Source organism: Natrix helvetica (genome assembly GCF_964273705.1).
Source record: "Natrix helvetica genome assembly, chromosome: 1".
NCBI lineage: Eukaryota > Metazoa > Chordata > Lepidosauria > Squamata > Natricidae > Natrix > Natrix helvetica.
The window spans coordinates 112,345,258-112,367,422 of NC_138548.1; the positions used below are offsets into that span (position 1 = coordinate 112,345,258).

At 42.5% G+C, this 22,165-nt stretch overlaps 1 protein-coding gene across 2 annotated transcripts; it reads left to right on the forward strand.

The window, feature by feature from the left end:
* Window positions 1-2,082: 2,082 nt before the first annotated feature.
* On the forward strand, window positions 2,083-21,753 carry LOC309382663 (uncharacterized protein). Of its 2 annotated transcripts, none has more exons than XM_081934385.1 (5): window positions 2,083-2,131; window positions 14,563-14,814; window positions 18,505-18,552; window positions 19,450-19,552; window positions 21,078-21,753. In XM_081934385.1, exons 1-5 carry the CDS (start codon window positions 2,104-2,106, stop codon window positions 21,247-21,249), a joined length of 603 nt encoding a protein of 200 aa, XP_081790511.1. In that variant the 5' UTR covers window positions 2,083-2,103; the 3' UTR covers window positions 21,250-21,753. The 2 variants fall into 2 exon arrangements, with proteins under 2 accessions (XP_081790511.1, XP_081790510.1); XM_081934384.1 differs by lacking the exon at window positions 2,083-2,131 and adding an exon at window positions 10,784-10,915.
* Window positions 21,754-22,165: the final 412 nt, after the last annotated feature.

A 22,165-nucleotide genomic window follows, 5' to 3' on the forward strand; every position in this document is an offset into this window, starting at 1 on the left:
AATCAACTCAGACTGCAACCACTCCAGTGCCAAAAACCACAACAGAAACCTCTCCTGTTACTCTACCCACCTCAGCCTCCACAAAATCAACACCAAGTAGTACACCCATCTCGACAACCATAACCTCCACCAGCCCGATCACACTGACCACCTCTACAACCCGCACATCTCTCCCAACCACTTCCACAGTGACTCCAACAATATTTCCCACTTCCCCCAGTAGCCACACCACCACGCCTACAACTATCACTCCCACCACCTCAATACCCAGCAGCCCTATTGGGCCCACCCAACCTACAAGCACCCAAACCACCAGTATACAGCCTCCCTCAACGTCAATGACGACAGCAATAAAGAGTACCAGTGGTAAGTTGAGATGTTTAGTTTAGCAACTCTGCAAAATATACTGCTCTGATGTGGCCCTTCGGACCTCAAACATGCTCTGCCTCCTGGCCTCTCTTTTGAGGCATGATATAATTGTTCACAAAAAGCAGTGATACATGGACATTCGTCGGTTGGTCAGCTGCTTCTTAATAACCTTCCTTCATAGTGCACCTGCCAGACATTAGCTATCACTCACCTTTCCACTTTTACCCTCTCATTCATCCCTCCATCCCACACACCCCTCTCCTTCCTTCCATCCTTCAACAGGGACACTAGAAACCATATGGATAACTTTTCACACCACCAACCTAGGTAAAACCTATTATACTTAGCCCAGACAAACATTTAAGGGGTATCCTTACGACTACAGATTCTAGTCAGACAATGCACTGCTACTATCTGTATTTCCTCTCTCATGCAGCTTCAACACATGAATTGTCATCAAGCCATCGGACTCCAACATATTCATCCATCTCGCCCACTTCTACTTCGAGGACCACGGAAGCAACTCAGACTGCAACCACTCCAATGCCAAAAACCACAACAGAAACCTCTCCTGTTACTCTGCCCACCTCAACCTCCACAAAATCAACACCAAGTAGTACACCCTTCTCGACAACCATAACCTCCACCAGCCCGATCACACTGACCACCTCTACAACCCGCACATCTCTCCCAACCACTTCCACAGTGACTCCAACAATATTTCCCACTTCCCCCAGTAGCCACACCACCACGCCTACAACTATCACTCCCACCACCTCAATACCCAGCAGCCCTATTAGGCCCACCCAACCCACAAGCACCCAAACCACCAGTATACAGCCTCCCTCAATTTCAATGACGACAGCAATAAAGAGTACCAGTGGTAAGTTGAGATGTTTTGTTTAGCAACTCTGCAAAATATACTGCTCTTATGTGGCCCTTCGGACCTCAAACATGCTCTGCCTCCTGGCCTCTCTTTTGAGGCATGATATAATTGTTCACAAAAAGCAGTGATAAATGCACATTCGTGGGTTGGCCAGCTGCTTCTTAATAACCTTCCTTCATAGTGCACCTGTCAGACATTAGATATCACTCACCTTTCCACTTTTACCCGCTTAATCATCCCTCCATCCCACCCCCCCTCTCCTTCCTTCAATCCTTCAACAGTGACACTAGAAACCATATGGATAACTTTTCACACCACCAATATAGGTAAATCCTCTTATACTTAGCCCAGACAAACATTTAAGGGGTATCCTTACGACTACAGATTCACATCCCACAATGCACTGCTACTACCTGTATTTCCTCTCTCTTGCAGCTTCAACACATGAAATGTCATCAAGCCATAGGACTCCAACATTTTCATCCATCTCGCCCTCTTCTACCTCGAGGACCACGGAAGCAACTCAGACTGCAACCACTCCAATGCCAAAAACCACAACAGAAACCTCTCCTGTTACTCTGCCCACCTCCAAAAAATCAACACCAAGTAGTACACCCATCTCGACAACCATAACCTCCACCAGCCCGATCACACTGACCACCTCTACAACCCGCACATCTCTCCCAACCACTTCCACAGTGACTCCAACAACATTTCCCACTTCCCCCAGTAGCCACACCACCACGTCTACAACTATCACTCCCACCACCTCAATACCCAGCAGCCCTATTGGGCCCACCCAACCTACAAGGACCCAAACCACTAGTATACAGCCTCCCTCAACGTCAATGACGACAGCAATAAAGAGTACCAGTGGTAAGTTGAGATGTTTGGTTTAGCAACTCTGCAAACTATACTGCTCTGATTTGGCACTTCAGACATCAAACATGCTGTGCCTCCTCGCCTCTCTTTTGAGGCATGATATAATTGTTCACAAAAGCAACAATACACCCACATTCCTGGGTTGGTCAGCTGCTTCTTACTAACCTTCCATTCATAGTGCACCTGCCAGACATTAGCTATCGCTCACCTTTCCACTTTTACCCTCTCATTCATTTCTTCCTCCCTCCCTCCTTCCTTCCGTCCTTCGACAGTAACACTAGAAACCATATGCATTACTTTTCACACCACCAATCTAGGTAAATCCTCTTATACTTAGCCCAGACAAACATTTAAGGGGTATCCTTACGACTGCAGATTCACATCCCACAATGCACTGCTACTACCTGTATTTCCTCTCTCTTGCAGCTTCAACACATGAAATGTCATCAAGCCATAGGACTCCAACATTTTCATCCATCTCACCCTCTTCTACCTCGAGGACCACGGAAGCAACTCAGACTGCAACCACTCCAATGCCAAAAACCACAACAGAAACCTCTCCTGTTACTCTGCCCACCTCCACAAAATCAACACCAAGTAGTACTCCCATCTCGACAACCATAACCTCCACCAGCCCGATCACACTGACCACCTCTACAACCCGCACATCTTTCCCAACCACTTCCACAGAGACTCCAACAACATTTCCCACTTCCCCCAGTAGCCACACCACCATGCCTACAACTATCACTCCCACCACCTCAATACCCAGCAGCCCTATTGGGCCCACCCAACCTACAAGCACCCAAACCACTAGTATACAGCCTCCCTCAACATCAATGACAACAGCAATAAAGAGTACCAGTGGTAAGTTCAGATGTTTGGTTTAGCAACTCTGCAAACTATACTGCTCTGATTTGGCACTTCGGACATCAAACATGCTGTGCCTCCTGGCCTCTCTTCTGAGGCACGGTATAATTGTTCACAAAAGCAACAATACACACACATTCATGGGTTGGTCAGCTGCTTCTTACTAACCCTCCCTTCATAGTGCACCTGCAAGACATTAAATATCGCTCACCTTTCCACTTTTACCCTCTCATTCATTTCTTCCTCCCTCCCTCCCTCCCTCCCTCCTCCTTCCTTCCTTTGACAGTAACACTAGAAACCATATGCATTACTTTTCACACCACCAATCTAGGTAAATCCTCTTATACATAGCCCAGACAAACATTTAAGGGGTATCCTTACAACTACAGATTCCAGTCAGACAATGCACTGCTACTACCTGTATTTCCTCTCTCTTGCAGCTTCAACACATGAAATATCATCAAGCCATAGGACTCCAACATTTTCATCCATCTCGCCCTCTTCTACCTCGAGGACCACGGAAGCAACTCAGACTGCAACCACTCCAATGCCAAAAACCACAACAGAAACCTCTCCTGTTACTCTGTCCACCTCAACCTCCACAAAATCAACACCAAGTAGTACACCCATCTCAACAACCATAACCTCCACCAGCCCGATCACACTGACCACCTCTACAACCCGCACATCTCTCCCAACCACTTCCACAGTGACTCCAACAATATTTCCCACTTCCCCCAGTAGCCACACCACCACGCCTACAACTATCACTCCCACCACCTCAATACCCAGCAGCCCTATTAGGCCCACCCAACCCACAAGCACCCAAACCACCAGTATACAGCCTCCCTCAATTTCAATGACGACAGCAATAAAGAGTACCAGTGGTAAGTTGAGATGTTTGGTTTAGCAACTCTGCAAACTATACTGCTCTGATTTGGCACTTCAGACATCAAACATGCTGTGCCTCCTCGCCTCTCTTTTGAGGCATGATATAATTGTTCACAAAAGCAACAATACACCCACATTCCTGGGTTGGTCAGCTGCTTCTTACTAACCTTCCATTCATAGTGCACCTGCCAGACATTAGCTATCGCTCACCTTTCCACTTTTACCCTCTCATTCATTTCTTCCTCCCTCCCTCCTTCCTTCCGTCCTTCGACAGTAACACTAGAAACCATATGCATTACTTTTCACACCACCAATCTAGGTAAATCCTCTTATACTTAGCCCAGACAAACATTTAAGGGGTATCCTTACGACTGCAGATTCACATCCCACAATGCACTGCTACTACCTGTATTTCCTCTCTCTTGCAGCTTCAACACATGAAATGTCATCAAGCCATAGGACTCCAACATATTCATCCATCTCGCCCACTTTTACTTCGAGGACCACGGAAGCAACTCAGACTGCAACCACTCCAATGCCAAAAACCACAACAGAAACCTCTCCTGTTACTCTGCCCACCTCCACAAAATCAACACCAAGCAGTGCACCCATCTCGACAACCATAACCTCCACCAGCCCGATCACACTGACCACCTCTACAACCCGCACATCTCTCCCAACCACTTCCACGGTGACTCCAACAACATTTCCCACTTCCCCCAGTAGCCACACCACCACGCCTACAACTATCACTCCCACCACCTCAATACCCAGCAGCCCTATTAGGCCCACCCAACCCACAAGCACCCAAACCACCAGTATACAGCCTCCCTCAATTTCAATGACGACAGCAATAAAGAGTACCAGTGGTAAGTTGAGATGTTTGGTTTAGCAACTCTGCAAAATATACTGCTCTTATGTGGCCTTTCGGACCTCAAACATGCTCTGCCTCCTGGCCTCTCTTTTGAGGCATGATATAATTGTTCACAAAAAGCAGTGATACATGCACATTCGTGGGTTGGCCAGCTGCTTCTTAATAACCTTCCTTCATAGTGCACCTGCCAGACATTAGATATCACTCACCTTTCCACTTTTACCCGGTTAATCATCCCTCCATCCCACCCACCCCTCTCCTTCCTTCCATCCTTCAACAGTGACACTAGAAACCATATGGATAACTTTTCACACCACCAATATAGGTAAATCCTCTTATACTTAGCCCAGACAAACATTTAAGGGGTATCCTTACGACTACAGATTCACATCCCACAATGCACTGCTACTACCTGTATTTCCTCTCTCTTGCAGCTTCAACACATGAAATGTCATCAAGCCATAGGACTCCAACATTTTCATCCATCTCGCCCTCTTCTACCTCAAGGACCACGGAAGCAACTCAGACTGCAACCACTCCAATGCCAAAAACCACAACAGAAACCTCTCCTGTTACTCTGCCCACCTCCACAAAATCAACACCAAGTAGTACACCCATCTCGACAACCATAACCTCCACCAGCCCGATCACACTGACCACCTCTTCAATCCGCACATCTCTCCCAACCACTTCCACAGTGACTCCAACAACATTTCCCACTTCCCCCAGTAGCCACACCACCACGCCTACAACTATCACTCCCACCACCTCAATACCCAGCAGCCCTATTGGGCCCACCCAACCTACAAGCACCCAAACCACTAGTATACAGCCTCGCTCAACGTCAATGACGACAGCAATAAAGAGTACGAGTGGTAAGTTGAGATGTTTGGTTTAGCAACTCTGCAAACTATACTGCTCTGATTTGGCACTTCAGACATCAAACATGCTGTGCCTCCTCGCCTCTCTTTTGAGGCATGATATAATTGTTCACAAAAGCAACAATACACCCACATTCCTGGGTTGGTCAGCTGCTTCTTACTAACCTTCCATTCATAGTGCACCTGCCAGACATTAGCTATCGCTCACCTTTCCACTTTTACCCTCTCATTCATTTCTTCCTCCCTCCCTCCTTCCTTCCGTCCTTCGACAGTAACACTAGAAACCATATGCATTACTTTTCACACCACCAATCTAGGTAAATCCTCTTATACTTAGCCCAGACAAACATTTAAGGGGTATCCTTACGACTGCAGATTCACATCCCACAATGCACTGCTACTACCTGTATTTCCTCTCTCTTGCAGCTTCAACACATGAAATGTCATCAAGCCATAGGACTCCAACATATTCATCCATCTCGCCCACTTTTACTTCGAGGACCACGGAAGCAACTCAGACTGCAACCACTCCAATGCCTAAAACCACAACAGAAACCTCTCCTGTTACTCTGCCCACCTCCACAAAATCAACACCAAGCAGTGCACCCATCTCGACAACCATAACCTCCACCAGCCCGATCACACTGACCACCTCTACAACCCGCACATCTCTCCCAACCACTTCCACGGTGACTCCAACAACATTTCCCACTTCCCCCAGTAGCCACACCACCATGCCTACAACTATCACTCCCACCACCTCAATACCCAGCAGCCCTATTGGGCCCACCCAACCTACAAGCACCCAAACCACCAGTATACAGCCTCCCTCAATTTCAATGACGACATCAATAAAGAGTACCAGTGGTAAGTTGAGATGTTTTGTTTAGCAACTCTGCAAAATATACTGCTCTGATTTGGCCCTTTGGACCTCAAACATGCTCTGCCTCCTGGCCTCTCCTTTGAGGCATGATATAATTGTTCACACAAAGCAGTGATACACGCACATTCGTGGGTTGGTCAACTGCTTCTTAATAACCTTCCTTCATAGTGCAATTGCCAGACATTAGCCATCACTCACCTTTCCACTTTTACCCGCTCAATCATCCCTCCATCCCACCCCCCCTCTCCTTCCTTCCATCCTTCAACAGTGACACTAGAAACCATATGCATTACTTTTCACACCACCAATCTAGGTAAATCCTCTTAAACTTAGCCCAGACAAATATTTAAGGGGCATCCTTACGACTACAGATTCACACCCCACAATGCACTGCTACTATTTGTATTTCCTCTCTCTTGCAGCTTCAACACATGAAATGTCATCAAGCCATCGGACTCCCACATTTTCATCCATCTCGCCCTCTACTACCTCGAGGACCACGGAAGCAACTCAGACTGCAACCACTCCAATGCCAAAAACCACAACAGAAACCTCTCCTGTTACTCTGCCCACCTCAACCTCCACAAAATCAACATCAAGTAGTACACCCATCCCAACAACCATAACCTCCACCAGCCCAATCACCCTGACCACCTCTACAACCCGCACATCTCTCCCAACCACTTCCACAGTGACACCAACAATATTTCCCACTTCCCCCAGTAGCCACACCACCACGCCTACAACTATCACTCCCACCACCTCAATACCCAGCAGCCCTAGTGGGCCCACCCAATCTACAAGCATCCAAACCACTAGTATAGAGCCTCCCTCAACGTCAATGACAACATCAATAAAGAGTACCAGTGGTAAGTTGAGATGTTTGGTTTAGCAACTCTGCAAACTATACTGCTCTGATTTGGCACTTCAGACATCAAACATGCTGGGCCTCCTGGCCTCTCTTTTGAGGCATCATATAATTGTTCACAAAAGCAACGATACACCCACATTCCTGGGTTGGTCAGCTGCTTCTTACTAACCCTCCCTTCATAGTGCACCTGCCAGACATTAAATATCGCTCACCTTTCCACTTTTACCCTCTCATTCATTTCTTCCGCACTCCTCCCCTCCTTCCTTCCTTTGACAGTAACACTAGAAACCATATGCATTACTTTTCACACCACCAATCTAGGTAAATCGTCTTATACTTAGCCCAGACAAATATTTGAGGGGCATCCTTACGACTACAGATTCACATCCCACAATGCACTGCTACTACCTGTATTTCCTCTCTCTTGCAGCTTCAACACATGAAATGTCATCAAGCCATAGGACTCCAACATTTTCATCCATCTCGCCCTCTTCTACCTCGAGGACTACGTCATCAACTCAGACTGCAACCACTCCAATGCCAAAAACCACAACAGAAACCTCTCCTGTTACTCTGCCCACCTCCACAAAATCAACACCAAGTAGTACACCCATCTCGACAACCATAACCTCCACCAGCCCGATCACACTGACCACCTCTACAACCCGCACATCTCTCCCAACCACTTCCACAGTGACTCCAACAACATTTCCCACTTCCCCCAGTAGCCACACCACCATGCCTACAACTATCACTCCCACCACCTCAATACCCAGCAGCCCTATTGGGCCCACCCAACCTACAAGCACCCAAACCACTAGTATACAGCCTCCCTCAACGTCAATGACAACAGCAATAAAGAGTACCAGTGGTAAGTTGAGATGTTTGGTTTAGCAACTCTGCAAAATATACTGCTCTGATGTGGCCCTTCGCACCTCAAACATGCTCTGCCTCCTGGCCTCTCTTTTGAGGCATGATATAATTGTTCACAAAAAGCAGCGATACATGCACATTCGTGGGTTGGTCAGCTGCATCTTAATAACCTTCATTCATAGTGCACCTGCCAGACATTAGCTATCACTCACCTTTCCACTTTTACCCGCTTAATCATCCCTCCATCCCACCCCCCCTCTCCTTCCTTCCATCCTTCAACAGTGACACTAGAAACCATATGGATAACTTTTCACACCACCAATCTAGGTAAATCCTCTTAAACTTAGCTCAGACAAATATTTAAGGGGCATCCTTACGAATACAGATTCACACCCCACAATGCACTGCTACTATTTGTATTTCCTCTCTCTTGCAGCTTCAACACATGAAATGTCATCAAGCCATCGGACTCCCACATTTTCATCCATCTCGCCCTCTACTACCTCGAGGACCACAGAAGCAACTCAGACTGCAACCACTCCAATGCCAAAAACCACAACAGAAACCTCTCCTGTTACTCTGCCCACCTCAACCTCCACAAAATCAACATCAAGTAGTACACCCATCCCAACAACCATAACCTCCACCAGCCCGATCACCCTGACCACCTCTACAACTCGCACATCTCTCCCAACCACTTCCACAGTGACACCAACAATATTTCCCACTTCCCCCAGTAGCCACACCACCACGCCTACAACTATCACTCCCACCACCTCAATACCCAGCAGCCCTATTGGGCCCACCCAATCTACAAGCACCCAAACCACTAGTATACAGCCTCCCTCAACGTCAATGACAACATCAATAAAGAGTACCAGTGGTAAGTTGAGATGTTTGGTTTAGCAACTCTGCAAACTATACTGCTCTGATTTGGCACTTCAGACATCAAACATGCTGGGCCTCCTGGCCTCTCTTATGAGGCATGATATAATTGTTCACAAAAGCAACGATACACCCACATTCCTGGGTTGGTCAGCTGCTTCTTACTAACCCTCCCTTCATAGTGCACCTGCAAGACATTAAATATCGCTCACCTTTCCACTTTTACCCTCTCATTCATTTCTTCCGCACTCCCCCCCTCCTTCCTTCCTTTGACAGTAACACTAGAAACCATATGCATTACTTTTCACACCACCAATCTAGGTAAATCGTCTTATACTTAGCCCAGACAAATATTTGAGGGGCATCCTTACGACTACAGATTCACATCCCACAATGCACTGCTACTACCTGTATTTCCTCTCTCTTGCAGCTTCAACACATGAAATGTCATCAAGCCATAGGACTCCAACATTTTCATCCATCTCGCCCTCTTCTACCTCGAGGACTACGTCATCAACTCAGACTGCAACCACTCCAATGCCAAAAACCACAACAGAAACCTCTCCTGTTACTCTGCCCACCTCCACAAAATCAACACCAAGTAGTACACCCATCTCGACAACCATAACCTCCACCAGCCCGATCACACTGACCACCTCTACAACCCGCACATCTCTCCCAACCACTTCCACAGTGACTCCAACAACATTTCCCACTTCCCCCAGTAGCCACACCACCATGCCTACAACTATCACTCCCACCACCTCAATACCCAGCAGCCCTATTGGGCCCACCCAACCTACAAGCACCCAAACCACTAGTATACAGCCTCCCTCAACGTCAATGACAACAGCAATAAAGAGTACCAGTGGTAAGTTGAGATGTTTGGTTTAGCAACTCTGCAAAATATACTGCTCTGATGTGGCCCTTCGCACCTCAAACATGCTCTGCCTCCTGGCCTCTCTTTTGAGGCATGATATAATTGTTCACAAAAAGCAGTGATACATGCACATTCGTGGGTTGGTCAGCTGCATCTTAATAACCTTCATTCATAGTGCACCTGCCAGACATTAGCTATCACTCACCTTTCCACTTTTACCCGCTTAATCATCCCTCCATCCCACCCCCCCTCTCCTTCCTTCCATCCTTCAACAATGACACTAGAAACCATATGGATTACTTTTCACACCACCAACCTAGGTAAAACCTATTATACTTAGCCCAGACAAACATTTAAGGGGTATCCTTACGACTACAGATTCTAGTCAGACAATGCACTGCTACTATCTGTATTTCCTCTCTCATGCAGCTTCAACACATGAAATGTCATCAAGCCATCGGACTCCAACATATTCATCCATCTCGCCCACTTCTACTTCGAGGACCACGGAAGCAACTCAGACTGCAACCACTCCAATGCCAAAAACCACAACAGAAACCTCTCCTGTTACTCTGCCCACCTCCACAAAATCAACACCAAGTAGTACACCCATCTCGACAACCATAACCTCCACCAGCCCGATCACACTGACCACCTCTACAACCCGCACATCTCTCCCAACCACTTCCACAGTGACTCCAACAATATTTCCCACTTCCCCCAGTAGCCACACCACCACGCCTACAACTATCACTCCCACCACCTCAATACCCAGCAGCCCTATTGGGCCCACCCAACCTACAAGCACCCAAACCACCAGTATACAGCCTCCTTCAACGTCAATGACGACAGCAATAAAGAGTACCAGTGGTAAGTTGAGCTGTTTGGTTTAGCAACTCTGTCAACTCTACTGCTCTGATGTGGCCCTTTGGACCTCACACATGCTCTGCCTCTTGGCCTCTTTTTGAGGCATGATATAATTGTTCACAAAAGCAACAATACATCCACATTCCTGGGTTGGTCAGCTGCTTCTTAATAACCTTTCCTTCGTAGTGCACTTGTGAGATATTATATATGACTCACCTGCCATTTTTTACCCTCCCCTTTCTTCCCGCCTGCCACAGTGACAGTAGAAATATTGATGTTTCCAATGTGACCCATGACCTTTCTTTTGAGGCATGCCCAGAATGTGAGGTTACACTCAGATCCAGTTACTCAGCTCCTTCTGTCCCTCTCTCCCTTCCTACTACCTTCCTTCTGCCCTTCTTCCTTTCTCATCCATGACCTATATAAACCCTTTTAAAACTAAGTCTAGACAAATGTCCTTAGAGGTATTCTTATTTCAAGGAGCACCACCCCAACATCATTTTTGTCCATGTCTTCCTTTTCTACTTTGAGGACCGTTGAATCACCCCAGACCATAGCAGTGATAAGTTTGGCTGTTTGATTTAGGAATATCATCTTCTGCTCTGTTGTTGCCCTTCAGATATCTTGGGTGTAAGTCCTTTGGTCTCCTCTTCAGGGCATGTTATATTTTCTCCCAACAAGCAGGAATAGGACTGCATTCCTCTTGTGCTCATCTCACTTCTTTGTTCCCATGCCTTCACCCAGTTTCCCTTATTCTTAATAACTTTTTCCTCCCCTCCCCTGCCCTTCTCTCTGTCTCTCTCTCTCTCTCCCCTTCTCCCCCTCCCTCCTTCTATAAATGCAATTCTGTCCATGTTTTTGCCAAGCAACACTCCTCCATTTACCCTCTGTATCTCCACCTTAACCACCAATACTCTGGCCTGTTTGCCACCAACCATGACAGGTATAGATATACCAGTAGCCAGTTGTGCTGTCATGTTCAGTACCTCTTTGTGGCATCTTTCTCTCACAAATGCCTTTGCATAGCATAGGCATAAGATCCCTTTCCTCCCTTTTCTGGCATTTTCTTTCAACAACCGTCTTATGAAACTCCTGTCCACCATCCTAAATGCAAACTCATCTTCTAGCCCAGGCTCCTCAGCTCTTTTTTAATTTACCATGTCTCCAGTTAATGCTTCTGACTTTTAATTCATTTTCCTCTGCCTTCCTTTCTTCCTTCCTTCCTTTCTTTCCTTCCTTTCCTTCATTCCCTCCCTCCCCTCCTTCCTTCCTTCAGCCAAATGTTCTTCCGTTTCACTATGAAATCAAAAACTGATTCTGCACTGTCAACATTCACTGCTACAAGTAGCAGAATGTGTCCACACCCAGTGCTCCTCTGACCTTGGTTGCTTCCTTCCTTTATTTATTTCCTTTTTCTCTGTTCTGACATCCTTGAATTCATTTCCTTCAACATTGTTCACAACACCCATCAAGATCACCAGTGCTGAGTTTGGCTGCTGGATTCAGCAGCATTTCATCTGTCACGGGAGTATTTTCATCAGTCCTACTTCTCTTCCTTCTTTCAGCTTGCCTCATCCCTGTAATAAAATTGGACAACAAAGACTTTGCTTCCTGAAGAGTTTTGGGTGTGTCTTATAGATTTTTGGCTTCTAATCACAAAAATAATGTGTATAACCTATCATGTACCATTTTACAGAAATATTCTGTTTTTATACAATGGCAATGTACACTCTTTCATTTCTATTGCCTATGCTGTACACATGAATGAAGCATATAAACAGATGGAATTGTTGTTGAAGCACATCCAGTGTACCACATACAACTGGGTTATTTGTAGAGATTTAAAAGTAGTAGCTCTGTTGCTTGGAATGCAGCTTGGATATATCAAGCAATGTTGTTACATATGTAAATGGGACAACTCTACAAAGGAGTTGCAGTACATTAAAAGAAAATGGGCACTCTAAAAGAATTTTGTTAAGGTGTGAGATTTAAGAGCTGACCAGCTGTAAAGTTGATGCAACTGTAAAGCTGATGAAATGTAAGTCTGATGAATGAAGATGAGTCAGCATTGGTATAGCCAGTTGTCTTTAGGAGGTGTTTATATAAGGAGCCTTTATATAAGGGCATTTTTCTCTCTCCTTGTATCCATTGGTAAGTTCTCTGTGTAGAGTTAAGAAGAAGATTGATTACTTGTCAGGTATTTGCTTTCTCTATATTTCTGTACATGTTGTATATAAACCACTGTTAAATGTCTAAGAGTCTGTGTGCTGTGTTTTGCTCATGAGTTGTCTCCTAATAGTAGTCATGCTGCAAATGCTCTGAGAAATTTGGTTCAGGACAGAAAAATGTGGCACATGAACCACTTGATGACTGACAAAAATACTTAAACTTGTTCTAAGTTTCACTTAAAATTCAGACTTATGAAAAATGTTCTGAAGGTGATGAACAAGAAAGGAGACGCTTTTTGTTATTTGACCAATATTTCCAAGAATCACTGATGCAAAAATTTAAAAAGGCATTTTTGTTGGCCCACAGATAAAATACGTCATTAGTGACAAGCAATTTGAAGATCTGTTAGTGGGGCTAGAGAAAATTGCCCGGAAAAAATCCAAGGGTGGGAATTTCCTGAACAACTACAGAGCACCTAAGTACTTTCAGCTGCAGTAGTTGACAAAGTTCTTACAGTATACAGAACATGAAGTGCAAAATGTCACTAAAGATTGGTTTTTGTGCATTCCTACTTGGAATTCTTTCCCAAAAACCTAACTGCAGTCAGTGACAAACATAGTGAAAGATTTCCCCAGGACATTGCCACACTGGAAAAATGATATCAGGACAACTGGAATCCATCAATCCTGGCTCCCTATTGTTGGAGACTGAGATGCATCAGACATTGAATAAGACAAAAATAAGCAGCAGAAATCTTTTGACCCTATTGAACTCATGCAATGTGTCAGAAACATTATGCTTCAGAAATTTCATGTTTTTCATGATTCCCACATTATACAGTCGTTCTGAATTTATATTTCAGTTTGAAGAAGCCTATCATAATCACCAAAAGTTTTTCAGGAAGCAAAACATTTGAAAAAAAAATTATTGTCCAGTGTAATTTGCCATTTTTATGTGTCTCTTTCATCATGTTTTCTTTTTTCAATGTGAGTGACACAACAACTCTGAATTCCCACCTTTACTAATAAGGCTATAAAGGAAATACGATGCTCTGTTACTATTTTGCAGTATCTGGGATTCAAAAGGAAATAGTTTTTGTAGGATTTATTGTATAATTTAGATTCCATTTGTTTTCAATGGAATAATCTACTTTCCCCTTCTTTATTTCATTGTCCTCTGCATATTTTTTTCTGGTTTCCTATTTGATAATGTGTTGCAAATCCCAGAATGCTTTAATGCAAATTTTTGTCAGCTGTATTTTTTAATGTTTTGCCTGCTTTGCAATGCCTCCTTTTTCCTTCCTGGAGTCTTGTTTTATTGGTACCATATTTGCAATAGTTCATTCTCCCATTCTGACAAGTATCTGTAACTTCAATATTCTCTGTCCACAGGATGGAAGACGGCTCTCTCAACACCACAACGGACAACCTTCTCAACTTCTCATCTCTCAAGTTCTGCCTTTTCAATCTCTTTTTCCACAGAATCAACTTCAATTGGTGTGTCCTCTCTTACCACTGCAAGATCACCTAATATCTCCAGTTCGTCTTTTCCTAGCACTACTTGGAAAACAAGTCTAAGCACATCTTTGGTTCCCAGTATGCCAACAAGTGCAACCTCTACTTTCTCCAGCACTCCAGTAACCACACCCACCAGGTCCACTTGGACTACTGAGCCACCTACTGTCACTCTTACTTCTACTACTTTTTCTTCCACAAGCACTCCTTACACTAGCGGTAAGTGTTTCTTGGCTGATGGGAAAGTTGAGGTAACTATTGATTTTGCACATTACAACAATTATTTTGTAATGTGCAAAATCATATGCAAAATAATGTGCAGAATTTTGTCTGATACTTAAGGGATCAAGTTTTCTAATTTTCATAAAACAAACTGACTTATTTTGTATTAGAAAAGTTTTTAATTAGCAGCTTACAAAATATTGTTGTGTTAAATGTAGAATAGTTTAATAGACAAATCATTAGGGTAATAACAACTTGACACTGAACACCACAGTTAGTGCTTCAATTGTCAGCAGCTGTTGAGAGACATTAACTAAGCATTTAACTATAGAAATGAATTTATTTTCCATTCTAGCACAGATGACTGAGTCATGTAATCAACTGACTCTGCATTTAATAAGCTACATGCTCAATCACTTTTTTTACTATCCAAGAAAGCAGAGGACAACACAAGCAGCTTGTCTTCTGTACCTTCTATGTAAAGTCTCTTTTTTCTTTTATTGGCAATTGTGAGTTTACAAATGTCTCTTGGGCTTGAGTCTTCTCTTTTCTCCTTCAGACATGGAACACTTGAGAATCAAATGGACAATTTCTGATCTTAGGAATGCTTCTTCATTTTTATCTTTAAACCCACTCAAAATATACTAGCAAAAATTATGTGCCAGTATATATTAAGGATAGGAAAGGAAAATATAAGAATTAAAGGAATAACGTATACATTTTCATGACTCACATTGCATCGTAATTTGGAAAGCATCTCCAGTGCTATTTGTTCTTCTTTTTTATCGAGTGATTCAGGCATAGAGAAGCAAATGCAGTTTTACAACTTTTTTGTAATTCATTTTCTTAATCAAAAGCTTCCCTAATTTATATATCACAAGTGCTTTCCCATCTCAAAAACTATTTGTCCAGATCAGTTTTGAGTTCCAGAAGAATGTGGGTGGGTTGCTTTCATAAAACATCCTCTGTGATGCAGTGGTGGGTTCCGGATCCTGTCGCAACCGGTATGATCCAATGGGGCCTGGCGTCCACCACGTGAAAGCGCACAGCACACGTATGTGTACTTATTGCCTGCGATGCTCCAGTTGCTCGGCGGAGCATCGCACAGGCGCCGTACGCTCCGTGTGTATGCGCGAAAGCCCTGATCGGCTCAAATAGCGGTAAGGAGAGCAGGCAGGCAGGCAGGTCCTCCGGAACACTGTACAGGAACGATACCTGGTACTCCAAGCAGGCACCGGTACACCCATACCAGGGTGTACCGGTCGTATCCCACCACTGCTGTGATGGCTCCAAAAGGTTACCATTCCCATATAGTTTGTTTGTTTGTATATTGAATTTATTTGCCACCCATCTCATAGTGAATAACTTTGGGCTTTTATACCATCCAAAGTTTTATAATGTCCAGAGAGCCTTTATTATTATTTTTTAAAAAATACAAATAATACAAAATAGTAAATGCAAAAAAAAGAAAGAGAAAAGGAAAAAAAGAAACAAATATTATAGTGCACCCTCACCCCTCGGAGACCTTTTTTTTTTTACCCTTATATTTCTTCATCTATAACAACTAAAAGATATACAATATACGTCCAAAGAGACGTGAACTATCAAATAACTCCTTCCCTTTTGGAGGTGCAGAATGGCAGGGAGGCAGCCTTGAGGCAAATATTCAGAAAATGTTTGATAAACAAAGATGACAGAAACATTCCTTAAATCCTGGGGGGGGGGGGAATTAAAATATACTCCCTGTCTTCCTGAAGTATAAGAAGGATGGAAAGACAAGCATCAACAGATTTGCAAGATTCTGTTAAACATGGTAGTCAATCTCACAGTGCTGGTTTTCCTGTGGAGAGAGTTTTCTGTTCATCTTGAAGGACCAGCCAGACGTCTGTTAGGACCTGGCTATTTAAAGAAGACTTGGGAGTCTCCGTTTCCCCTCCCCCCTCAAACTATTGAATTTTTAAACCATGTTTTGTTGGCTGTATTTTATTCTCTGGTCTTATACAGGCAAATGTATTGATTATGATATAAGGTATTGCATTGTTTTAGGTTATCTTTCTATCCCAACTTATGAAGAGGGGTATCCATTGAGTTTTGATTCTGATTGGAGCAACCTATAAATCCTGCAAATGTAATTAATAAATAACTTGTATGTGAGTAAAGTGAATGCAGATTTCCCCCTTTTGATATATTTTATAGCAAATATTGCAATTTCATTAATGGTGTCTTTTTTTAACAATTAATTCATCTGAATTGCAAAGGCATTGATTTGTGAGACCTTAACATAAGAAAGTGCTAAACAAAAAAATATTAAGTAACACATTAAACAAATAATCACTTTCATAAAACTGTATCCAATTGCATCCATCCCTACATATGTGTAGTCCTCACTTAATGACTTGGTGCCTGTGACTGTTCAAAGTTATGACAGACTCCACCAAAGTTACAGTACTTACTACCAGATTCTGGAATTCTGATGACTGCGCACATCCCTGGAGTCACATGAACACTTTATTTATTTATTTTATTGTCAACATGTACAAGGTAATAGATATTAGTCTAGATGTGGACATTTTCACATGAGATTGGTACAAATAGATGGATATAAATAAGTATAACATGCCCATGAACACAAAAAATGAGTACATATCAATGGGGACAGTAGGACAGGGACGGGAAGCATGTTAGTGCGCTTATGCACGCCCCCTTAGGGACCTCGTAGAAAACGTGTGAGGTCCACAGTGGACAGTTTAAGATTAAAGATAGAGGGGGTTTCATGAACTAACAACGGAATCAGATAGAGTGTTCCAGGCATTGACCATTCTATTGCTGAAGTCGTATTTTCTGCAATCGAGTTTGGAGCAGTTTACTTTGAATTTGTATCTATTGTTTGCCAATGTATTATTGCAGTTGAAGATGAAGTAGTCATTTACAGGTAGGACATTTATCGCAGATAATATTGTGTACTATGCTTAGGTCAGAACATAGGCTTTGGATGTTTGGCAACCAGCTCCCTTTATGGTCAGTTGCAGTGTCCCACAGTCACATTTTATAACTTCTTTTGCCAGTTGTTTTCAGCAGGTTTCTGGCAAGAAGTACCCATTGAAATACATGGATTTGTTTACACATTACAGAGTTCACTTAATCATTGCAAAAAAAAAAAAGTCATACAATCAGATCCAGTCAAATGGGTGTCTCAACTTATGACTATAATGATTTACAACAGAAATTCTGAGCTCCATTACTTCTGTCAGTCAAAGACTTCTTGTAGAATTGACACCACCAATCAGTACATCCTTCCACCTTAATTTGTACTAGTGGCTGCTGGGGAACTTTCCAAACCAATGGAAACTACAATGTAGACTACAAAGGGAATGGGTGGGTACATGTGGGAAGGAATATATCCGATGTATAAGTCGAGAACTCTACATTATATAATTTGAAGACATTTTATACAGAATGATAATCTTCCATGAAATAGAGCCAACATTAAATTGTGGGCCATTAAATAAATCAATACTCCAAAGCAAGTTCTTTCTCTCAAGAAAATAATGTGTTCAGCAGTACCAGCCTTTTGAAAAAAACGAGTTGACGGATGATGTGAGTTCGATGACGAGTTTGTCTAAACATTTGTGATGTTTGGTGACTCTGGATGCAATTTTAAATCTTGGATTTGTTTTTCTTTTTCAGTTACAGTTCCTAATATTACAACCAGTGCTCCAGTCCCAACAAGCCCAGGTTGGTTGAACTCAAATGAATGTCTGGGTTTAAATGATTATTCTCTGAGGCTTTAGTCAACTACATACTTTACTTTAGTCTACTGAAATAGTGCTTCCAAGGAAAACATAGTAAATATAGGCCTACAGACTCAATTTTCAACTCAAAAGTTTTTAAAGATTTCAACTTATTGAACAAGATGTAGAGTGGAACTTTTTCATACTATTTTATAAATCTTAGAATGACCAATTTATATGAATCTGAGATACATTACTGCCCTATAAAATAGTATGGGAGTGCCGTGACCTAGCGGTTAAAGGTTGGGCTTGTCAACTGGAAAGTTGGAAGTTCAAGACTGAAACATTGTGTGACAGGGTGAGTTTATCTTCCTGCCCCAGATCCTGCCCACCTAGAAGTTCAAAAGAATGCAAATGCAAATAGATAAATAGGTACCACTTCAGTAGAAAGGTAACAGCCTTTCATGTGGCCATGCTGGCCACATGACCACAGAAGCGTTTTGGACAATGCTGGCTCTCTTGGCTAAGAAACAGAGATGAGCACTCCCTCCTAGAGTCGAGCATGACTGGCTCGTCAGGGAAACATTTACCTTTATCTAAAATAATACAGTTTTGCAAAGAAAGCTATCACTCATATTTTATGACCAATTCTCTGAAGCAAAATAATTGTTTTTCAATATTGTGTTATGTGATCTTTAGCAATAAGGACTGCATTTATTAATATATTGTTTAAATCAAAGACTAACGGTTGTAAAATCTAGTGCTTAGTATGTTCTGTGTTGCATTGTGCATTAGCGCTCTGTGGCAATAGCTCTTTGTAGTAAGAATACATATAAGCCTAAATCTTCATTAATGCCAAAAGGAGACACTTACATTAATTGCTGTTTTTAATGTTTTACAGGCATATGTAGTACTATTGAATATGAAGAACCAGTGTTTTATAGGGGTTGTGTTTCAAATGTTACTTTAACCCGCTGTGAAGGCATGTGTCCATCATCAACAAGGTAAATAAGATAATATTGAATATTTTCCAGCAACCGAAAGGCCTACTACTTGATTAGAAGTCATATTAATAAAATACTTCTATTTATTTGTTCAGCTATAGCTTATATGTTGATGGCAGATTATTTTTGCTCATCTTTAATGAAAGATCAATACAAGAAAAACTCTAATCCCTATCTATAATTTGATCATACCTTTCCCAAAGTTCCTGTTGTTTAGTAGTTTCGTATACATCTAATCCCCACTTAACAACAATAATCTTGACTGGAATTTCCATTGCTAAGCAATGCTGTTGAAAAGCATGACATTGTGAGATCACACTGCTTGGTGATGAGAGTTCTGGCATTTCGGGTGGCCATCCAGACATGAATCACACAATGTTGTTAAGTGCAAGGTCACAGGATCACCATTTGTAGCCACCTGCTCACTGACTTTGCTTGTTGGAAGCCAGCAGTGAAGGTTGCAAATGGTGATCACATCACTGCAGGATACTGCAATGGCACAACTGCAAGCCAACTGTTATCTCCTGGATCATGATTACGCTCTTAAGTAGAAGAACTAGTCATATGCACTACTCATTGATTGCATCATAAGTCCAGTCACTGAATGACTGTTTATTAAATGGGGGTCACCTATAGGTCAACGGTCCCCAACCTTTGCAGCTTAGTGGCCCAACTGGGAGGGGGAGGGAAATTGGGTGGCATGAGCGGCGGGTCGGTGTGCCCGCACTTGCGCACACAGCTCAACTTGCGCAACCCACTCATGCAGCCCAGTTTCAAATAGACCATGGCCAGGTAGTGGACCATGGCCCAGGGGTTGGGGACCCCTGGTATAGCATAATTTGGTATAGTATTGTTTAGCTACATTTAAAAAGTTGACTGGATCACTGGAAGGAAATAGTATGAATGTAGTGTAAGCATGTGTGATATTCCACACAGTACTCAGAAAAATGTAAAAGTATGTTTCCCTTTCATAACAATTGATTAAAACTTTTAGAAGCATTTTAAGACATTTTTCAAAGGGCTACCATCTCTCACATAGGAACACACATACACACACACACACACACTACATATTTTACATAAAAATATGGAGAGAATTCTCACTGACATGATGTATTTCCTAAGTTTAGGCTATCTTTATGTACAGAAAGTGGTACAATATATCAAACTATTTGCCTGTTGAGCTACTTGGAGCTATGGTGGTGCAGTAGTTAGAATGCAGTGTTGCAGGCTAACTCTGCATTCCACTGCCAGGAGTTTGATCCTAACTGGCTCAAGGTTGACTCAGCCTTCCATCCTTCTTCATATTGTTGGGGGCAATATGTTGATTCTGTAAACCACTGAGAGAGGCCTGTAAAGCACTATGAACAATATATGTCTAAATGCAATTAGTCAATAGTATTAGTGTTAATTATTAACCATTTCTTAAATTTACAATACTCAAGGAAACAATTTCTGTATTTTTAAACTAATTAACTTGGTAAACACATGCATACCTCATCAATAAGACTTTTCTTATTCACAGGCAGAAGAATGCAAGGATAGAAAAACTATGCAAGTGCTGCGCGCCACAAACTTCCTACAAGAAGGAAATAGAGATGCCATGCCCCAATCCAGATAACCCGAGTGAACGACTTTTTATACATATCCTTATATTTGGTGAATGTGTATGCAAAGTAGAAGAATGTGTGCACTAGCCAAATTCACCAGTATCAACCTTGAAGCAATACTTAAAATAAACCATCAGTTGCTATTTACATTATACCTAAAATCTCAAATTGAGTCCCTTTGTTTACATTAATTTGTCCAAACACTGAAAAGGCAGCTACTCTCTTAAGAGCAGTGCTGATAACAAATTATGTTAATTTATTCATTATTTGGTAGATAGGAAAATGAAATGAATTTTTGCCTTATTTATAAGGCTTTCATCAAATTAATGTCTACCTGTGTAGAATAATTGACTGTTTTAATAAAGATATTAGCCGGTTTTTTAATTCCAATGTTGAATAACTAAGTGATATTATACCTTCCTAATCCTATAATCTAATGGAAAATTCATTCTTCAAATGCCCATTTTTGTGTTGTCAAAATTGAACCTTTCATGATGCAGAGCATCATATCGACAGAGAAGACTTGAACCTTTGTAATTGAAGAAACACCTTCCTTCTCTTCTTTCAAGGTTAATCAAGAACTGTATTACATTATAGCAAGATAATTTGTAAAATAAAAAAAAATGCATCTTTGCCACTGGATGAGGCTGGAATTAATGACAGGTAAAACCAGAAAATAAAGAGAGCGTATTTTTCTTACTTGTCCCTACCTGGTAAGCTACTGAAGGGGGCCATTTGGGCAGATTAAATATATGGTAAAACTTGAGATAGAAATTTTGGTCTGTATTCCTCTAAAACACGGGGTCAAACTCACTTGACATTTCGCGATGTTTTTCCCATTTGTGGAGCATGATGCATCCAGTCCGCAGGCCGCCAGTTTGACACCCTTGCTCTAAAAAATGAATTCCAAGTCAGGATCAATTTCCAAGAAGAATTAACAGGTAGTCCTTAATTAGCAATCATTTGCAATTAAGACAGTGATGAAAGCAAAGACAGTATCAAT

Bases quoted from the DNA above. Each gene is read 5' to 3' on its own strand.
- LOC309382663 (XM_081934385.1), top strand. From the start codon at position 2,104: ATGACGACAGCAATAAAGAGTACCAGTG. The intron at 2,132-14,562 runs GTAAGTTGAGAT...CTTTTTCCACAG, and splicing joins AGCAATAAAGAGTACCAGTG to AATCAACTTCAATTGGTGTG. The intron at 19,553-21,077 runs GTAAATAAGATA...TCTTATTCACAG, and splicing joins ATGTGTCCATCATCAACAAG to GCAGAAGAATGCAAGGATAG.